General features: G+C 36.5%; 1 protein-coding gene across 1 annotated transcript in view; it reads right to left on the bottom strand.

The window, feature by feature from the left end:
* LOC116327637 (integrin alpha-M-like) overlaps positions 1–14,613 on the bottom strand; it is a 45,017-nt gene extending 30,404 nt beyond the window's left edge. Inside the window, exons 1-18 of the mRNA XM_039616596.1 lie at positions 14,494–14,613; positions 11,564–11,666; positions 11,285–11,388; positions 10,721–10,791; positions 10,329–10,443; positions 9,877–10,004; positions 8,171–8,316; positions 7,620–7,770; positions 6,692–6,842; positions 6,176–6,249; positions 5,881–6,001; positions 2,450–2,589; positions 2,205–2,351; positions 1,904–2,113; positions 1,667–1,800; positions 814–956; positions 557–711; positions 299–424 (exon numbers count right to left, since the gene is read on the bottom strand). Of these exons, the coding sequence (XP_039472530.1) occupies positions 299–424; positions 557–711; positions 814–956; positions 1,667–1,800; positions 1,904–2,113; positions 2,205–2,351; positions 2,450–2,589; positions 5,881–6,001; positions 6,176–6,249; positions 6,692–6,842; positions 7,620–7,770; positions 8,171–8,316; positions 9,877–10,004; positions 10,329–10,443; positions 10,721–10,791; positions 11,285–11,388; positions 11,564–11,666; positions 14,494–14,530 (2,256 nt within the window). The 5' untranslated portion in view covers positions 14,531–14,613. The remainder of the gene's footprint in view (positions 1–298; positions 425–556; positions 712–813; positions 957–1,666; positions 1,801–1,903; positions 2,114–2,204; positions 2,352–2,449; positions 2,590–5,880; positions 6,002–6,175; positions 6,250–6,691; positions 6,843–7,619; positions 7,771–8,170; positions 8,317–9,876; positions 10,005–10,328; positions 10,444–10,720; positions 10,792–11,284; positions 11,389–11,563; positions 11,667–14,493) is intronic.
* Positions 14,614–19,777: the final 5,164 nt, after the last annotated feature.

Below are 19,777 nucleotides of genomic sequence, written 5' to 3'. Positions count from 1 at the left end.
GTAACTTGAAGTAATTGAGTTACTTTTTTAGAGAAGTAACTAGTAATGTAACTAAGTTACTAATTTAAAGTAACTTACCCAACACTGCTTGTATGTGCCTCAGAATCTTGTATTGCCTGAACTAAGTTCTGTTTTGGTTCTTGTGTACTTTTTCTTTTGTCTTTGTCTGTTACTATGAAATTTTTTTTATAAAAATATATTTTAAAAAAAACAACAACAAAAAAAAGCTAAAGCTTGTAAGGAAAAGCACTGATTATACAAAGTGTTCAGTTAATAGGGTTTTTATAAGTTTACTTACAGGATGAATGGTTGTTGTTTGGGCCTGCGGGGCAAGACTTGGTCTGAGGTTTGTGTTTGAGGGCAAACCATTAAACGTGAATTTGAGCTCATTGGAAAGTTCGTTGAGAGCATCTTCGGGGCAAGCCTGCAAGAAGAGGTTTAGATTCAATGTTGGAGGAGTCTTATAAGTAAAATTAATTCAAAAAAATCTAGCGTTTAATTACTTAAAACTCTGTTGATTGTAGGGTTTTTTTCTAAGACTGTTATTAGATCTTACCTCAATGAGGAATTTTACAGTTGTACATTCTTTTCTTCTTATGTCAACAGTAACTGATCCAGACTGCTCTCGTTGTTTCCCACTGATGTAAGCTCGGTTGTTTGGAGCCTTGCGAGTGGCATCCAGTGTTACAGTGTAATCAATTCTTGCTTGAGCTAAAATAGAGAAATAGAATTTGATTTAAATATTGTAGACATACATACGTTAAAAATAAAATGATGGACAGTGATTTAGAAGAAGTGAGATGGATGATGAACCTGTGTTGACTGTAGACACTCTGCTCATAGTAAAGCAGATTTGAGCTGTGTTCTCCAATGGTTTTGAGCAGTCTACATTCTGTGTAGGGATTTTGTTTAAGCTGAATGACACCTCAGCTTTCACCATTACTATGGGTCTTGATCTGGAAAGTAAGAAAAGACATGTGAATGACATGGCAGATGGTTGCCTCTCCCTGTGAATGTTCAGCCAGATGTTTCTTCCTGTTAAAGGGGAATATTTCGTTTTTAAAAAGGAACTTTTGATTTTATCTAATTGTCTGGGTTAAGCTGTGCGGAAGGGAAAATATGGACCTGAGAGACGATATCTAAACTCAAAAGGTAGCTTTAATGCTGAATACTTTCATAAATCCAAAACCAGAAAACGTATGGTTTATTTAGAGGGATGATGCAACAAGGAACTGAGGGAGACTCAGACAATATAAACACACCAGATAGCGATGGAAATAGGAAACAAGGAAACAAAACACAACTGACAATAATAAACTAATAATTAAGAAAGTGACATTTAATTATAAAGGGAAACATTGGGGAGGACTAGAAACTCCAAAACTAAAAACTTAATAAAAATTTAAAAAGGTCTAAATCATACACAAAACCCCCAAAACCAGAAATGCTGTAAATTATTGTTTAATATTTGATTTGTTTAATATTTTGACATAAATCATTAACACTTTTATAGAATATAATGTAAATGTGCCATTCTTATGATAATGAACTTTAAAATGTACCTAAATATTTTATCATTAATGCATACTGTAAATGTGTATATCAACAAATACTGTAGAATTACAATAGACAACAGTAATGTATTATTACACTATCTTGGACTTACCTCAGTAAGACAACTGTGCCCTTTGAACCTACCACTAAGTCAGGCAGTCCATCACCACTCTGGTCAAAAGACAACTGACTGATCGATAGACCAAAGAACTTCAGTCCTGACTGGACCTCAGAGCCAGTAATTCTCTGTACACATGAAATATTTTAATTAACCTGCAGATTTTGTAAACATTGACTTTGCACGAAGGATGAGTTAAGACATCTTTGTGAGTTCTTTGATGTTGTGTACCTGTGAGTAAGTAGGACTGATTCTTCCTCCTCCACTGTGGAATATGTAGATGCTGCCTTCACCATTATTCTCCAAAGGTGCTCCAACTGCCAAATCCCTGAATCCATCTGAGTTTAGATCAGGCAGTACAGCAAGAGAAGAGCCGAACCTTCCTTTGACAGCTGCATGTCCTCTTAGTATTAATGGATCATCAAAATTACACTCCACAAACTGAAAACAGGAGAGTGAAAATTTTCTGCTCAATAAAAATTTGACAAATAAATGGATTCATTTAATTGCAGTAGATAAAACTTTGATTTACCAAACCAGTTAATCTGCAAACATAAACTCTTCCCTCTCTATCAGGCTCCATGTACATTGGGGCAGATATGAAGATTAGATCAGTGATGGCATCATTATTTATGTCCATGGTACACACCTCTGCCCCGAAATATTCACCAGTCTGATACTTTAAAAAAGAAACACATTATTATTGTTTTATTTGAGAAAAAAAAAATCTATCTAAATTATAATGTAATTCAGGTCTGTATTGCTGTAAACACATACCTGTGATGAAAAGGACTCAATCTTTTGGTTGTGGAAGTTTTGTCTGTTAACAGCAACCACAACTCCTCTGTGTTTATATCTTGGAGCACCAACAACTGTCAGAGAGCCACGCCAGGATTTAGCAATTGCCATGGAGTAACCTAGAATTTAGGAAGTCAAAAGGAGAAGACATATTAAGACTCCTGCTTTTTAATCATGTCTGTTTTGCAAACTCATCAGTTCAGTTCAGTTCAGTTCAGTTCATTTTTATTTCAAACATATACATTCACCAATATTTCATAAAATCTTTCCATGCAGTTGTTTGAAAAGGAGTAGGCAGAAGTATATACTTATTTAGCCCTACCCTCTCAGGTTTACATAACATCACAAAAAAATATTTTCTCATGTTCAACTAAAACTATATTTAGATTTGCTAATTTGAGGAAAAAATAAACATCACTTTGACTGCTGTCTTGGGTTAATTGCATTTTCTTCATTCTTATACTTATTTAAAATTTCTTTTTGGAGTTTTATTTTAAACTGGTTTATATCACTACTGACCTTTATTTCTTCTTTTAACTCATTCCAGAATTTAACTCCCGCTATTGAAATAGACATCCTTTTCAATGTTGTTCTTACTCTTTGTAATTTTAAATTCCACTTCCCTCTAAAATTATACCTCCCTTCTCTTCCTAAGAACCATTTACTTATTTAAATTGGGAGCATCCCTTTCCTTGCCTTATATATTATTTGCACTGTTTTAAACTTCACCAGATCCTGGAATTTCATAGCTTGCGTCTTAATAAAGAGTGCGTTTGTGTGAGCCCTATACCCCTCCTGATTTATTAGTCTAATAGCCCTTTTCTGCATTACGATTATAGTCTGTATATTACTTTCATATGTATTTCCCCAAACCTCTACACAATAACTCATGTATGGTAATAGTAAAGCACAATATAACATATATAATGTTTTCCTATCCAGAAATTGTTTTACTTTCCCCAAGACAGCAATGCCCCGAGCTAACTTTCCCCTCACATAAGTGATGTGTGATTTCCAACAGGCCTTATGATCAATGATCACCCCAAGAAATTTTATGGTATTAACCCTTTCTCGATATACATTATCAACACAAATTTCAATGTTAATGTTTTTCTTATACTTTCCGAATAACATAAATTTTGTTTTATTTAAATTTAAGGACAATTTGTTTCTATCAAACCACTTCTTTAATATCTTTAACTCCTGTGTGATCACCTCCAAAACCTGTTGAAATTCCACACCTGAACAAAGTATATTGGTATCATCTGCAAAAATTACAAACTTTAGTGTCTTCAATACTTTACAAATATCATTTATATACATAATAAACATTTTCAGACCCAATACTGATCCTTGAGGTACTCCACATTCAATATCCATCAATTTAGATTTAAACTTATTTATTTGTACATATTGCTGTCGATTCATCACATAGCTTTTTATCCAATCCAATACCACACCCCTAAACCCATATTTTTCTAGTTTGATTATTAGAATTTCATGGTCAACAGTATCAAATGCTTTTTTTAGATCTAGAAAGACTCCAAGTGCATATTTCTTGTTATCCATACATTCTGTTATTTCTTCCATTAAATCCATTAATGCCAAAACTGTTGATCTATTATTTCTAAACCCATATTGGCTATTCGCCAACAATTCATGTTTATCCACAAAGCTATCAAATCTTTTTATAAATAGTTTTTCCGGTATCTTAGAAAACTGGGAAAGTACCGACACTGGTCTATAATTTGTAAAACAATGCTTTTCACCTGATTTATAAATGGGAATAATTTTTGCAACTTTCATTTTTTGTGGAAAAACCCCTTCCTTGAAAGACAAATTAAAAATATATTGTAGCGGTTTTACAATACCACCAATTACTCCCTTTACTGTTACCATATCAATATCATGACAGTCAGTACTCGTTTTGTTCTTAAGTCCACTGACAACATCATATATCTCCTTCTCTTCCACTGCTCTTAAAAACATTGAACTTTCAATGTTTCCTCCAGTCTCCCTTTCTATCATATCAACCTTTATTTCCGCACCCAGTTTTGGCCCTATATTTACAAAAAATTCATTGAATCCATTTACTACTTCATTCATTATACTAATAGTATTTGTCCCTTCCATAAAATACCCAGGGTAGTCATTAGTCCTTGGTCCATTTACTATTTAATACCTTTCATATCCCTTCCATGCTATCTTTATTATCTTCTAACTTTTTGATGAAGTATTGTTTTTTACAAGTTCTCATTATGTTAGTTAATTTATTTTTATACTTTTTATATTTCTTTTCAGATTCTATAGTTCTCTTTTTAATGAATTCTCTATATAAGGTGTTCTTTTTTTTACAGGCATTTTGCAGTCCCTTCGTCATCCATGGTCTTCCTGCATACTTATCTTTCCTGTTGACTTCAATGAGTAGGCTGTTTTTCTCTAATAAGGCCATGAATATGCTTAAGAATGCCTCATAGGCTTCATTGACATCCTTGTGTTTATATACAATAGTCCAATCTTGTTTTATTAACTCATTTTTGAGACACTGTATTGTCTTTTCTGTTCTAATTCTTCTATATATCGTCTTACATTCATTTCTATGAACTTTATAACAACAGTCATAAGTTACAAAAACTGGTAAGTGGTCACTTATATCATTTATCAATATCCCCCCTTTTATATTTTCTTCCATTGCATTTGTAAAAATATTATCTAATAGAGTTGCACCATGAGTGGTTATTCTCGTTGGTCTTGTTATCAGGGGAAATAATCCCATACAATACATTGAATCAATAAATTCTTCAATACTCTTATTATGATTTGGGTTCAATAAATCAATATTAAAGTCTCCACAAATAAACATTCTTTTCTGATTCAGATTTGTATATAAGTCCTCCATAATGTCCTTAAAAGTCTCAATCTTTGACCCTGTTGTTCTATATATGCAACTGACAATCATATTTTTCTGTTTTTTCATATTTATTTCCACTGTTATACATTCCATCACTCCATCAACCACCCTCGTCATTCTTCTCATTTTTTCAAACCTTAAATTTTTATCAACATAGAGTGCCACCCCACCTCCTTTTTTATTAGTCCTTTCTAAGTGGATGAATTCATATCCCTCTATCTCAAAATCCTCTTCTTTTCCAGTGTTTATCCAAGTGTCTGATATTGCTATCACATCAAATGGTTGATTAAACTGTGCTATATATTCTTTAATAAATTGAAAGTTTGCATATAGACTTCTACTAAAGATTAAAACCGAAGGACGAACGAAGACGAGCGGACGAAACACTCAGCGGGATTCAAACACACATCAATGTGTTTGTGTGAATGAATTACAGCAGAGCTGTATATACATGATCACGTGTGTATGAGTTAGATTGTTAAAGCTGTAATAATATTACCAAGATAACTGTCAGGCTCCAAAGACACGTCCTCATATATTTTCACCTTCTGGCCTCCTGTTCTGTATTGCACGTAGCCTCCCTTCCACTGGTTTGCACCAACAATAGACATCTGAATTCCCTACAGTGTAGACAGGAAATACATTTTATACACAATTTATTTTTCATTTAAAATCTGGACTCTGTTTAACTGTATAACTGTCTGTTTGCCTTCAGGTTTTAAAAACTGCCAGACAGGACCATGTGAATCTTCTATAACTAGACTGTCTGGTGCTTTTCAGGTGGTTTTAATTACCTCAGGCACATAAACTGCACTGAATCCCTCTTGAGACATTTCCATTTTCAGTGACTCTCCACTGGTTTGAGATCCTGTAACAAAAACGTAATCAAAAAGGTATAAGACAGGCACACTACAACTACAACAAATTCCAGTTTTCAGGATCATTCTTTTATTACGCGTCAAGTGATTATTTCAATTTTTTTTTTCCAGTTTATTATAAAAGTGTTGAGCATTTACTGGTCATTTCACTAAAGCTACATTTAATTTGAAATGCGACTCTAATAAATAGATAACAATAAAGTTAATACAAGTAGTCATTTTAGTTGCTTCTTTTTGTAGCAGTTTACACAACAAATTAAAGTCCACTGCTTCAGTTCCAGAGGGACACAGATCATCACAATGAATGTGAAAAAAAATCCTTGTGAATAAGTCAACAGCTGAAAGTGGCATTCAGTACAATGTAATTATTTTAATTCTTTAAACATTTACAGGAACTTTAAGAAAGTTGTAACAATAAATTTATGTTTGTACCTTCAATGGAAAAAATTTTGTCCTGCAGATTCTGTCTTATTATTTCAAGTGCGTCGAAGTTCTCCACTTGAAAAACGTGTTTGTATGTGGGAGACGATGCAATGGTGCGCAGTTCTTGTTTTGCTTCATAATGATTAAATGCGTCCCCCACCTACGATTGTTGATAAACATGTTTTAGTCCTCATACTATGTAAAATGACTTGCTCCATTTATTACAATACAGTCATTAAACTTTATTTGATTTATGTGATTTATAATACGATTTACAACTCTCTAACACTGAATAGAACCCAAATCCATGACATTTATCTCATGTTGTAAAATAGTTTTTCTACATCTTTTTTTCTCTACTAGCTATTTTTGTTTTACCCACATATCTCATGTTTCCATCAATAATTCAGCTCTTTCATTTATTTAAGAAACTTCATTTCAAGTTTACATAATCAGTCAGTTTGGCTTTGATTTAAGTAAATGCACTATATAAACAGCATATGGTGTATAGACAAATGTTTGGCCAGTATATAACCGCAACTCTTAATGTTGAATTCAGTTTGTTTTCAGTCACTACAGACATACAAAAATCAATAACTTAGCCATGCAGTCTAAATTTACAAATGTTTCTGAATGAGTGAGTCATTCTAAAGAGCTCACTGAATTTGAATGTAGTACTGTAACATCCTTCATGCATATTTCATGACTGACTATAAGTGGTATTATTCCAAACTGGAAACATTTAGAGGACAAAAACTGTGCAACAGGAGCTTCATAGACTGGATCTCTATGGCCAAGCAGCTTCAGGAGCTGTAGCTAGTGGGTGGCTCAGGACCCAATAGCGCAGCATAATGTGACTGTAGTTTGACAACTGAACAAAACCCATTATTAGTATAAAACCCAACATTCTGCAAGCTTAAATAATGGAAGTACTTACCCCAATAGCAAATCGAACAATGTTTTTACTCTCTGCTTGCTGTGCTGCACCTCCCAGATCATACCGATCATGAGATTGTCCATCAGTAATTACTATCAAGACCTTCTTTACATTTGGTCTGGAATCTCTTTGTGGTGTGAAAACATTGTTCCTGTCAAATTAAAAAAATTAAAATTTAAAAACGTTGTTTTACAGTACATCTTGTAAATTATATACTATCAGGTAAATTGCACGATTATTATTTGAGCATGAATCATTCTGTTTTACTTTTTTTTTTTTTTAACTTTTTTACAAATCAAGGTAATACAAGTATATGTTTTTTAAATTTCAGTCTGCAAATAATAAAATTTAGCCTTAGTTGGGGCCATATCATTGACTCTGCAGAAGATGACACTCTGAAGCACAAGTTTGTGTACAGTGTCTCTAAAAGGCTTCCCTCAGTCACACAGTCCAAACAGTACTTAGTGTCGTCAGTTTCACAGAAAAAAAGTCATCTCGAGTTTAGACAATGAGGTAACTGCAATGCTTAATAATTTCATTGCATTACTTACACAACATGCCTGATGGCTGTAGCTGTGTAAGTCAATTCCCTAAGCTGACTGATTCCATCGATGTCAGTGTCCACTGATCTAGATGAGGAAAATTTCTTAAAGTAAAAGTGAACCTGCGGTGAAGTAGAGAACTGGGAAACTGAAAACTGAAAAAGAGAGAAAAAAATACTTAACCTTCCTGTAAGTAGGTAAAATTTTATTTATATAGCACCTTTCTAGATAAAAAGATCACAAAGTGCTTCACAAAGGCATGACAAAGTATAAAACAGAAACAGACAAAAGTTTACAAAATGCAATTCTAAAAAGATGTTTTTTTAGTTGTTTCTTTTTTTTTAAAGAGACCACTGAGTCCACAGATCTTAAACTCTGAGGAAGAGAGTTCCACAGTCTGGGAGTCACAGTGGCAAAAGCTCTGTTTCTCTTGGCTCTCAGCCTTGTATGCTGAATAACAAGTAGGCCCTGATCACATGATCTCAGGGACCTCCTGTCATGTTCGGGTCAAATCTGACTGATTTACAAATTAAAAAACTAAATAACTATTGTGTTTTACATCCGATTGCCTCAAGGCCTTATGACATCCTCAACACTATGCACTTAAACATATAAAAGTGTTGAGCACCTCTTTCGTTGAATGTTTTGTGTTTTAGTGTGAGTGTTTTAATCAACTTTGTTACATCTGTGGTGTTCCCAGTCAAAAGTGACCGCCATAGAAAATAAATGGGAGTCCACCACCCCCCACCCCCTTTGGCCTCTGAGCCAATGAATGGCCCAGTGAATGACTAAGGCTACACCCACACTAATACGTTTTCATTTGAAAACGCATCATTTTCTCCCCATTTTGGCCTCCCGTCCACACTGAGACGGCGTTTTCACTCAAGGAAGATGCAGCATTTTGAAAACGGTCTGGAAAACGCATACATTTGAAAATGGTGCTTTCATGTCGCAGTGTGGACAGCGAAAACGCAGACTTTTTGAAAACGATGACACATTTTAGCCATGTGATGCAGTCAAGTGACCAATTAAACGAAGATAGCGGAGGGCATTATACAGCAGTTGTTTTGTTTGCTCTCAATTTTGACAGCCCTATTAAAGATTAATATCAGTCTGTACATGCTTCAGATAGCTTTTCCTCAAATTCTTTAACTCTAACTCGCTTTTGGAACTTTGTACTTTTGTATTACTCGTAGCAACAACTCCACCTCATTGTTAGTCCATTTAAAAAAACTCTTTTCCTCGACATTTTGCTGCAACACTTCAAAGAGCCGGAAAGTAAATAAACGGCAGACAGAAACGAGGCGGGTCATTTTGCGTTTCACGCATGCGCAGTACTGGAGCGTAAGTGTTTTTGGCCATTTCAATGTGGACTCTGTGAAAGCGACTGAAAACGATAGTGTGGACGTGGAGCGCTTTCAGATGAAAACGCCGTTGTCAAATCTATCTGGGTGGACGTAGCCTAAATGACAGACCCACTTTACGACCTACTGAATCACCACTGAGCGACCCACTGAACGACCAATTGAAAAACCCAATGAACTGAATTTGGTGGTGAAAAATGTTTCTGATGTTAATTTAAGAGCTGTTAAAACAGACTAGTCAATTGTGACTGGAACACTAAAGTGTGGGGTTGAACACAACAGGAGGTAAATAAAAATGTAGCAATGTCATGTCTTTGCCATGATTTTACTAACAGAGGGACAGCTGCTCACCTGTGTGTCACTTGAGAGAAATGAGTTGATTAGATCTTTCACAAACGTCTTCATTGTCTGGAAATCTGTAACATCTACACTGCCTGAACCATCCAACAGAAAGGCAATGTCTGCTTGTGGTGGGCACTCTGTTAAAGAGATGAATTCAGAATAAATTTAATTTTTAAGAGTTAATTTCTACATTTTTTACACTCATATCATGCAAGCAAAAGGATTTTGCACCTGGTCCATGAATACTACATATATGCCAAACATAAACTCTTTACAGTGTTAGCCTCAAACATTTTACAGGGCATTTATTTGGTGATCACTAAATGTATTTAGGTACCAGGAGAAATAATATCCAATGTGTGTGTGTGTGTGTGTGTGTGAGAGAGAGAGAGAGAGAGACACACACACAGAGAGAGAGGGAGAGAGAGAGGATATTTTCACAAACACCATTTTTTTGTCACCTTGAGGAGAAGAAGGTATGGGTGGTCCAAATGTATTATAACGGTCCATCTGAAAGCACACACCGTTGTACATGGTGATACTTTTGCAGTCCTTTGGAATGGTTGGACCACACACCTGAGAGGAAACAAAGCCAAGATGCCATAATACAGCAGGCTGAATATTTCCATGTTACTTAAACTATGATTAATTCTATATAAAATCAAACAAATTGGGGGGGGGGATTCCTACACGACTCCTGAATCTGTTGACATGTTGAAGTAACTTTAGTCTATTTTTACTCTATTTAAAGAAGAGAGAGAGAGAGAGAGAGATTGATATAGATATAGATTTATACATATACACAGAGGGCAGAGGATTTTGATCCTCACCGATTTTCAGTTCAGTTACTCACCACAGTGTTTTGTGGTGTGGGATCACTTTTCATTATCAAACCAAGCGACATGTTGACTGCGAAACCTGGTGCTGTATTGAAAGCATTACATATCTGTTAAAACACTCAGAAAATACACTTTGTGAAAGGAAGAAAACTACATTTAAATTGAGAATTTTAATGTGCCACAATGTACAATTTGCCATGATAACTACAAGAAGCATTATCGTCTCTAGACTGGAAACTGGGATAAACAATAGTTTTTGTTTGGAACATTTTTAACAGGAAGGAATGCGAAACATAATTCAGTTTCACTATTACTTCATTTAAAACTTTAAGAAATTACAAAAGTAAAATCTTAATAATTTTAAATTTATCCTTTTTTGCTTGTTTTTATTATCAGTTGGAAAGTTTGTTTCAATTTTAAGGCTGAACGTTACACACTAAGATATCCACTTTGGAAATCTACTGTAACTGTGATGTGATTTAAACAAATGAATGTGACAGGATCTGTGGAGAATTTCTTTGATGGCAAAATACTTACTATCAGAGTTTTAGCACATTTAGAAATCAATGGTTACCTACCTTGAAATTGTATATTTTGGCAGTTTTGGGGAGATGTGGTGCACCTGTATATTCTCCCTCTTTCATTTTGTGAATATTGTTCAAGTGGAGCACTGACAAGCAAACTAAGAAAATAAATCCAGTCAATGATGTAAGTCTAGAGAGCAAGTATGATTAAATAAACTCCATATTTCCATATACCATAACAGAGATGGTAAATAGATAATAAATAAATAGCAGTAATCTTCAACATGCAGCTGTAAACCCACTTTCAACATAACCATGCATGTCTTGACTTACTCTGATTGTCTTTGCACCACCTGGTAGCCAAAACCAGCAGCAGGGTTACTCAGGACCCTCCAAGCCACGGGATCAATATTGAAACAAAGTGCAGCATTTAAGACTGGGAATTAAAAAAGAAAGATGAACATCCGTAATTTTATTTAAAGCCACTGTAAAGGATGATAATGTGGCTATAGGCCTCTAATTATAATCACATATAAGAAACTTTAAATAGTATATGAGTTGTGTTCATTTGTTTTTTTATATATATATTTTCTTTTATTACCACTAGAGAGCACCAAAGCCAGACATTTTAAAGTTCTGAACATTGTGGCGTAGAACAAATTTTCCCTTGAAATTCAAATTTAAATTTCACTGTAGAAACTTAAATATTTTCTGATATAATCATTCTATAGTGAAAATCTACAACCACTCATAAGGAAGTCTTTGTTGAAAACAAAGCTACACCTAAACTGTCCTGTTGGTTTTGGGGTTTTTTGTTTTATTTATTTTTTTGTTAAGAAAACAAAGCCTTCCTTTTTGGGGCATGCTAAGAACAGTCAGTGTGACATCATATAGCACTTTTGCTTGTTCAACAATGACAGCTTCATGATGTCTTAGTTTCCAGAAATATAAAGTCGTCTAATAATTTACCTCATCAGCATGACGGATTCAACTTGTTTTTCATGGCTTTAAAAGGAATAAAGAAAAACATATCATATCAATCGTATACACTGCCAGTCAAAAGTTTGGACACACCTTCTCACTCAGTGGTTTGTGTTTAATTTTAGTCCTTTCCACACTGTAGAAAACATCAAATACATGAAGTAAGACATATGGAATTATGCAGCAAAGAAAAAATTGATAAAGAACTCTATGTCTTTTATATTCCTGAAAGTAGCTACATTTTGATTTGTTGACAGTGCTGCAAACTCTTGTTGTGTTGTGCAGAATTTAGGTTGGTACACAGCTGACAGCCCTATTTGACAACTGTTACAAATAATGGCTAGAGCCAATCAGCTAAGTAAAGAGAAACGACAGTCCATCATTACTTTAAGAGCTGAAGGTCAGTCAGTCTGGAAAATTTCTAAAACTTTGAACGTGTCCCCAAGTGCTGTCACAAAAACCATCAAGTGCTATGATGAAATTGGCTCACATGAGGACCGCCCCAGGAAAGGAAGACCATGAGTCACCTCTGCTGCTGAGGATACATTCATCTGAGTCACCAGCCTCAGAAATCGCAAGTTAACAGCACCTCAGATTAGAGCCCAGATAAATGCCACACAGAGTTCCAGTAGCAGGCACATCTCTACATCAACTGTTCAGAGGAGACGAATCAGGCCTTTATGGTCAAATAGTTGCTAAGAAACCACGACTAAGATAAGATAAGATAAGATAAGATAAGATAAGAATAACTTTATTTATCCTGAGGGAAATTCTTTTGTCATACTAAGGAAAAGCAACAAACAGAAGAGATTTGTTTGGGCCAAGAAACACAAGGAATGGACATTAGACCAGTGGAAATCTGTGCTTTGGTCTGATGAGTCCAAATTTGAGCTCTTTGGTTCCACCCCCCCTGTCTTTGGTGAGTGCAAACGGATTGTCTCTACATGCATGGCTTCCACCGTGAAGCATGGAGGAAGAGGTGTGATGGTGTGGAGGTGCTTTACTGGTGACACTGTTGGGGATTTATGCAAAATTGAAGGCACACTGAACAAGCATGGCTACCACAGCATCCTGCAGCGACATGCCATCCCATCTGGTTTGTGTTTAGTTGGACCATCATTTATTTTTCAACAGAACAATGACTTCAAACACACTTCCAGGCTGTGTAAGGGCTATTTGACCTAGAAGGAAAGTGATAGAGTGCCGTGCCAGATAGCCTGGCCTCCACAGTCACCTGACCTAAACCCAATTGAGATGGTTTGGGATGAGATGCACCGCAGAATGAAGTGAAGGGCTAACAAGTGCTCAGCGTCTCTGGGAACTCCTTCAAGACTGTTGGAAAACCATTTCAGGTGACGACCTCATGAAGCTCATCGAGAGAATTCCAAGAATGTGAAAAGCAGTAATCAAAGCAAAGGGTGGCTATTTTGAACAATCTAAACTATAAAACATGTTTTGAGTTATTTAACACTTGTTGTTGACCACATAATTCCATATGTGTTCATTCATAGTGTTGATGCCTTCAGTGAGAATATACAATACAATTGTACAATATACAATATAAATAGTCATCAATATAAAGAAAAACCATTAAACGAGAAGGTATGTCCACACTTTTGACTCATAGTGTATTTCCCTCAGCCTTTGTTTTTTGTTCTTTTTTTTATTAACATTTCTTCTAAATTTTTACACACACATGAATTTATATTCTGTCATAAGCAATAGCCAAAACTAACAAAGGTGGATGCAGTGACAGAATAACATAAATCAAAGTATGATGTGACATTTATGTGAAAAGCTTCCAATTCTGAGTAGCACTGAACAAAACAATCAGATATGTAAAATAAACACATGAAATCATGTCCTGTTCTACTGTTTGTTTTTGATAAATAATGAAGAAGTTACTTTCTTCAGTGTGACTATTTAAAAAATACTTTTTTCACTCAGTACACTTCAACGACAGAAAAACAAAACATTTTAGTATTGAAGGTATTTTTATAGTCAAACTAAGCTGATTGTAGAGTTCAGCAGGTAGTTTGGTTCGGAGATAATGAAATGTAAATAAAGAAATGACCATTGCAAATGTAAATCTAAATGATATCTTTTCACTTCTAATATGTAGTACCTGCTTTTTAATAACACAAGAACTATATATAGTGTTTTTATTAAAAAATGTCACTGTGCCTTATCTAGTAGAAACACTAACATCATATTTTAACTGTTTGCAGAAACTTATAATTAGAGAACAAAAGACAAATTCAAAATGCACAAAGTTGTCTTACCTGACAAGAATAGTGTAGCACTAATTATCCAATTCATTGTGTTACTCCCATAAGAAACATAAACGACACATGAGTTCAGTATTACCTCTGCTGATAGTGTCAGAGAAGGAGATGAAATCAAAAAGCAGAAATCATAAGACTGTTGCTCAAAGGTAAGAGGTTCATTTAGAGGAACTCTTAAGTAGGAGGAGCTACAATACTGACAGCACTGTCTGTTTGTTGCTACACCACACTGTGGTGGTATGGTTTAATGTGAATTAACCTCTTAATTCCAAATAAACAATAGTAAAACTCACAGTAAACAGATTAGAAAGTTTATTTGTTTCTGGGTAACAAGATAAAATTAGTGTAATTATGAGTATTATTTAAAATAAGAAATAGCAAAATAAAACCTCCTATCTCACATCTGTTCTTCTTTGCTGATGTGAAACTAAAGGTTTTGGTTAAAAAATGTTTATTGAGATTACAGTGTCAACTTCTTTTCATAGTATCATGGTGAAAATGTAGAACACATTTAAATTGAGTGTCTGTCCGACTCACCAAAGCATGGTTTAGAAAACCTTCTTCTTGAAAAAAAAAAATCTAAAAATAGACAGTCCATTTCTCCTTTTCATCTGACTTCCTCTGAACCGTTTCATACTATCTGTGAGAAAATTTGCTAATGTGACACTTTTGTAAGAGGCATGAGCTGGTCTCCAGGCCTGGATTAAATATATATCCACACCTCACTGAAGTGCACACATAACCAAAAGTGAAGCAATTTTATTTACAATTTTATGTTCAGCATTATTTTGAGTATCTTAAAATAATGCATTTCTAAAACCTCACCTTACTAGTAGAGGAATAACCAGCTGACTCTGGTTGTATGCTGAGTTGTTCAGACTACAATCTATAGGACGTCATCCTCATTTGCGCCAACTTCCCACCAGTGTTAACATATCCAAGGTGCAACATTTCACATCTTTTCAAATGTTTGTTTTCTTTCATTAGCTATTTGAATGAGAGAAACTGAAACTGATTCCGTGTGCACTAAAGCCTGACTCTGTGAATGTGCAACTTTTGCTAAGCCTGATGGTTAACCTGAGACTGACTGATGCAAGATGGTCTCCTTTTCACACTGTATACAGTGAGCATGTAGTGACTTCAGTGAAGGACATTATCACTCCCTTAAACCCACTCACACGCCTCCCATACAAGAAGTGAACACAATGACCAATCACTGAGGGCGAGGTCAGTGAGGTATGTCTTGGTGTGGTGGATGACATTTGCCCTGAGTTTCTCAAGGTTGTAGATGTTGTGGGGTTGTCTTGGCTAACACCCCTCTACACCAGAGGATGTGGACTCCCTCTGTGAGACAAACCTCGGGTCTATGAGATATAGTGTGATTATCCTCCTGGTGCACTGGACCAGCTCTTTATCCTGTCAAGGATATTAAAGTGTGCATGGGACTGTGCCAGGTGCTACTGGATTTGCAGCCTCAGGGTCACCTCTCTGCTTTTTATGGATGATGAGATTCATCAGGTTTCTTCAGCCAGAGCCCTCCAGGGTGGCTTTCAGCTCAATGTGAAGCAGAGTGAGATTTAGCACCTCCAAAGTACAAGGCTATAGTTCTCAGTCAGAAACAAGTGAAGTGCCCACTCCGGGTCAGGAAGGAGTTGCTGCACCTGCTGCAGTTCTTTAAGAATCTTGTCTTCTTTGCGAGAAATTGACAGACTTATTAGTACAACATTTGCAATAATACGGATGCTGTACCAGTTTGTTAGAACTTTGTTTGTTAAAAAGAGAGGTGACCACAAAAGCATTTGCATTTTTAACATCAGTCATGGCCACAAGCAGTGGGTAGTGAGCTTCCTCTATAGGGTGTCTAGTGTAGCCACGGTAACATCTGACCCCATTTCTGCCAATCCCTTTATTGTGGCGGGAATGAACCCTGTATAAGTTCCGGGTCAATCAGCTGAATGTTCCCTGCTCCTCTGGCTGCTGTTGTTCCTGTGGTTGGCGTACTTGTCAGATATTGACAAATTTTACACTACATACTAGTTGACAGCGTGCAATAACCCGGCCGATTCATTCATCTTTACACCACCTCACAATCGACTCAACGGTCAGGTTTTTTTCCCCCCCCGCAATCAGCCCTGATCAGCGCGGGATGGCGAGCCACCCAACCACCGCTGCATTCCGGTAGGACTTGTAATCCTATGGATTGAATCGAACTGTTGACACACGACCTATCACAGGTCAATGGAACAAAACTAGATTTCTCATACCGGACTAAACCTCATCCCACCTCCTTTTTGAACCTAATAAGCTGTTTTGTATTGTCAACATTATTTTTTGTTTGTGATATATATGCATATATTTTTTTATTTTTTTGTACATCTGTCTATATATTCCTCATAACAAACATAATATGTATATTTCTTGAGCTCTATTTCGGTTTCCTGTGTTTTATTCACACACTCAGGCTCCATAGTCGAAACTACTTCTGGTTGCTCATTATCTATGAAGCTGCAGTCAGGCGCCCTGGTCCTTTACCGCGTTACAAGTGGCGAGCCAGCCAGGAGTGTTTTCCTTCGTGGAACGTGGCCAGCGGTGTTCGATCTTCTTCTTTGATGGTTTCAAAGCAGGCGTCACACACCCGCACCGGGAACTCAAAGCCCATGATTGGAAACGTAGAGCGTTTGGAGCTACATTTTCCACACACGGCCTTGCCGCACTTCTTGGAGTGGTGCTGTCTAAGTCCCAGGGTCTTAGTGTCCCACATCTGTTTGATATTCCAGAAGAAAAGCTGCTCACACTTCTGACAAGAGTCGCTGTCTAACCACTGAGGCGCCTCTTCTCTCTGCGTGTCCATGTTCCACACTGCAATGCCTCCATCAGCGGAGCATGACACCAACTGCCTGGTCAACTGGAGGTAACGTAGAGCCTGAACGCGCTCGTGACGCCCCTGCAAGAGCAGCATTCGTGCTCTACGTTACCTCCAGTTGACCAGGCAGTTGGTAACTCTCCCTTAGAGTTATGGTCTCCATATTGACAGGAGGGCTGAGACATCTGGTTGCATTCTGAATGCTTCCTTGGGAAGGTGTTCTGGGCATCTCCTTTCACGAGGATGCCCCAAGATCATGTCCTGTGTCTGATTTGAGTCGTTTGACTACAGTGAACTCGTTTTCATGTTGCAGGAGCCATTTTGAAATCTTTTGGACTTTGTGATATCCTGCTGGAAGCAGCCATCAGAAGACAGGTACATTGTCATCATAAACGAATGAACTCAGGTAGACTATAGGATCAATCAATCAAAGTAACAAAGTACAAATCCTTCATTACTGTACTCGAGCAGAATTTTCAGGTATCTGTAGTTTCAGTTACTTCTACTCCCCGGATTTTAACACAAATGTAGTTTCTACTTCTTACTTTTTCAAGCTTGTTGCTTTTGGTTTACGATTCTTATGTGCAGTTATTGTTGCTCAAAACTGATTTAAAAATCATTTCAGCTTCAAAAATCAAACTGATTTTTAGGGAAGAAGCACTGATGATGGATACACTAATGATGTATTCATCATTAATTATTATCGCATACAAAGAGATAAAAGAAGCCAAAAACATTTATGCATTATTTACAACACTATTAACACTGCTCTACAGGGTAAAAGTGTCAGGAAGTTGTGGTTGTGGTGCTTTTATATCTAGCTGGTATATCTAGGGGTTAGCTTTTGTTTAAGTGGCAGGTAATTTTAGATGTACCTTTGAAAACAGCCCAATAAACATCAGTAATCACACAAACTTTCTGTGGAGTTTGCTGCACAGTCACACTGCTCAGCTAGCGAAAGCTGCAGCTGCTGCATTTAATGAGAAGAGAAAAAAATGTGAGATAACTTCAGTCAGAGATGGAGAAAGATGTAAGAAAGGAGAGGAAGAAGAAGTGTCAGCAGCAGACCATATGATTTGGGCGGGCAACCAACTTTGATGATTCAATTCTGCTCTGTTCAATTCTTTCCATTATTTATTTATTTTTTTAAATGCTTGTATTGCTGTGCTTCTTCTCAATGTGTGAGTGCAAGCGTTCATACATGCTATACATAATTACAACCATACTATCGCGGTCCTGTGTCAGTCACCCAGTGCTTTGTGTTTTGAATTACTAATAGTCTTTGCCTTTTATTATTATTTAGAATTTGTAGTCTCTTGGTTTCTTCCGGTGATCCATGTTCCCTCTGTCTCCCCTGTCAGTCATGTCTCCTTGTTTCAGTGTGAAGTCTCTGTGCCTGTCTTACGTTTCCTGTTTTACTTTGATAGTCCCGTGGTCTTTGTTAATGTTTTTAGTTTTGCTTCCCCTTGGTATCGTCATGTTTGATTTCTCCCAACCGTGCTCTCCTCCTATGTCTTATTCCCAAGTTACCCCTCTGTATATTTAAGTTCTGTGTCTTCCTCTGTGTGTTGCTGATTCGTCTGCGTTTCATCCATGTTATTTCTCCATGTTCCTCGTCTCAGGCTTTTCTGTCCCCTGGTCAAAACTCCTCTCAGGCTTTTGGTTCCTTTGTATTACTTTCTGTAGTTGCCTCCCAGTTTAGGTCTTTGTTTAGTTTAGTTTTGCCATGTTCTGCTTCTGTTTGTATCTCACCCACTGTAAATAAAGCTCACTCGCAGTAAAGTCAGAGCCTGCACTTGGGTCCTTCTCTCACCACCCCACACGTCTGCCGCCACAGCCGTGACACATACACACATAGTACACTCTCAGATAAATGTAGCCACATTTATAAATATACAAAAATATAATATCTGTATTAAACTGCAGAAACAAAGCATGAAATGTATAGGAGAGATATTTTCTGTAGCCGGAGATGTCGATCGGTGAACTCACCACACGCGAAGACCTCAACATATTTCTATTTGTTTTACAATGTTCGAGTAGGGTCATGCTTTAAAATAAACTGTGCAAACTAATGAATGACCTCTTATTAGTTTCAAAGAGAGATGAGAGGTACAGTACTTCTCAAAGTCGGCAAAATCTTCTCTGTGATATGTTTACTTACCTTTTTCATTACCAAAATGACTAAATTCATTTAACCTACATTTCTGTAAAATTCAGCTGAGGGGACTTTATTGGGTGGGCCTGGCATTAGGCTGGTAAAGAGCAGCTGTGGTGAAGAAGGTCAGCGTAACAAGTAACAGACACACATTTAAATTTAGCTGATGATTCACTCACTTCCACCTTCATGCAAGCTTTATACTCTGTAGGAGTTGAAATATAACATCTGCTTTTATCTTTTTGAATTCACTTGGCTAA

This window comes from Oreochromis aureus, linkage group 8 (assembly GCF_013358895.1).
Source record: "Oreochromis aureus strain Israel breed Guangdong linkage group 8, ZZ_aureus, whole genome shotgun sequence".
Classification (NCBI taxonomy): Eukaryota; Metazoa; Chordata; class Actinopteri; order Cichliformes; family Cichlidae; genus Oreochromis; species Oreochromis aureus.
This window is presented reverse-complemented; position numbering and strand designations above follow the sequence as displayed.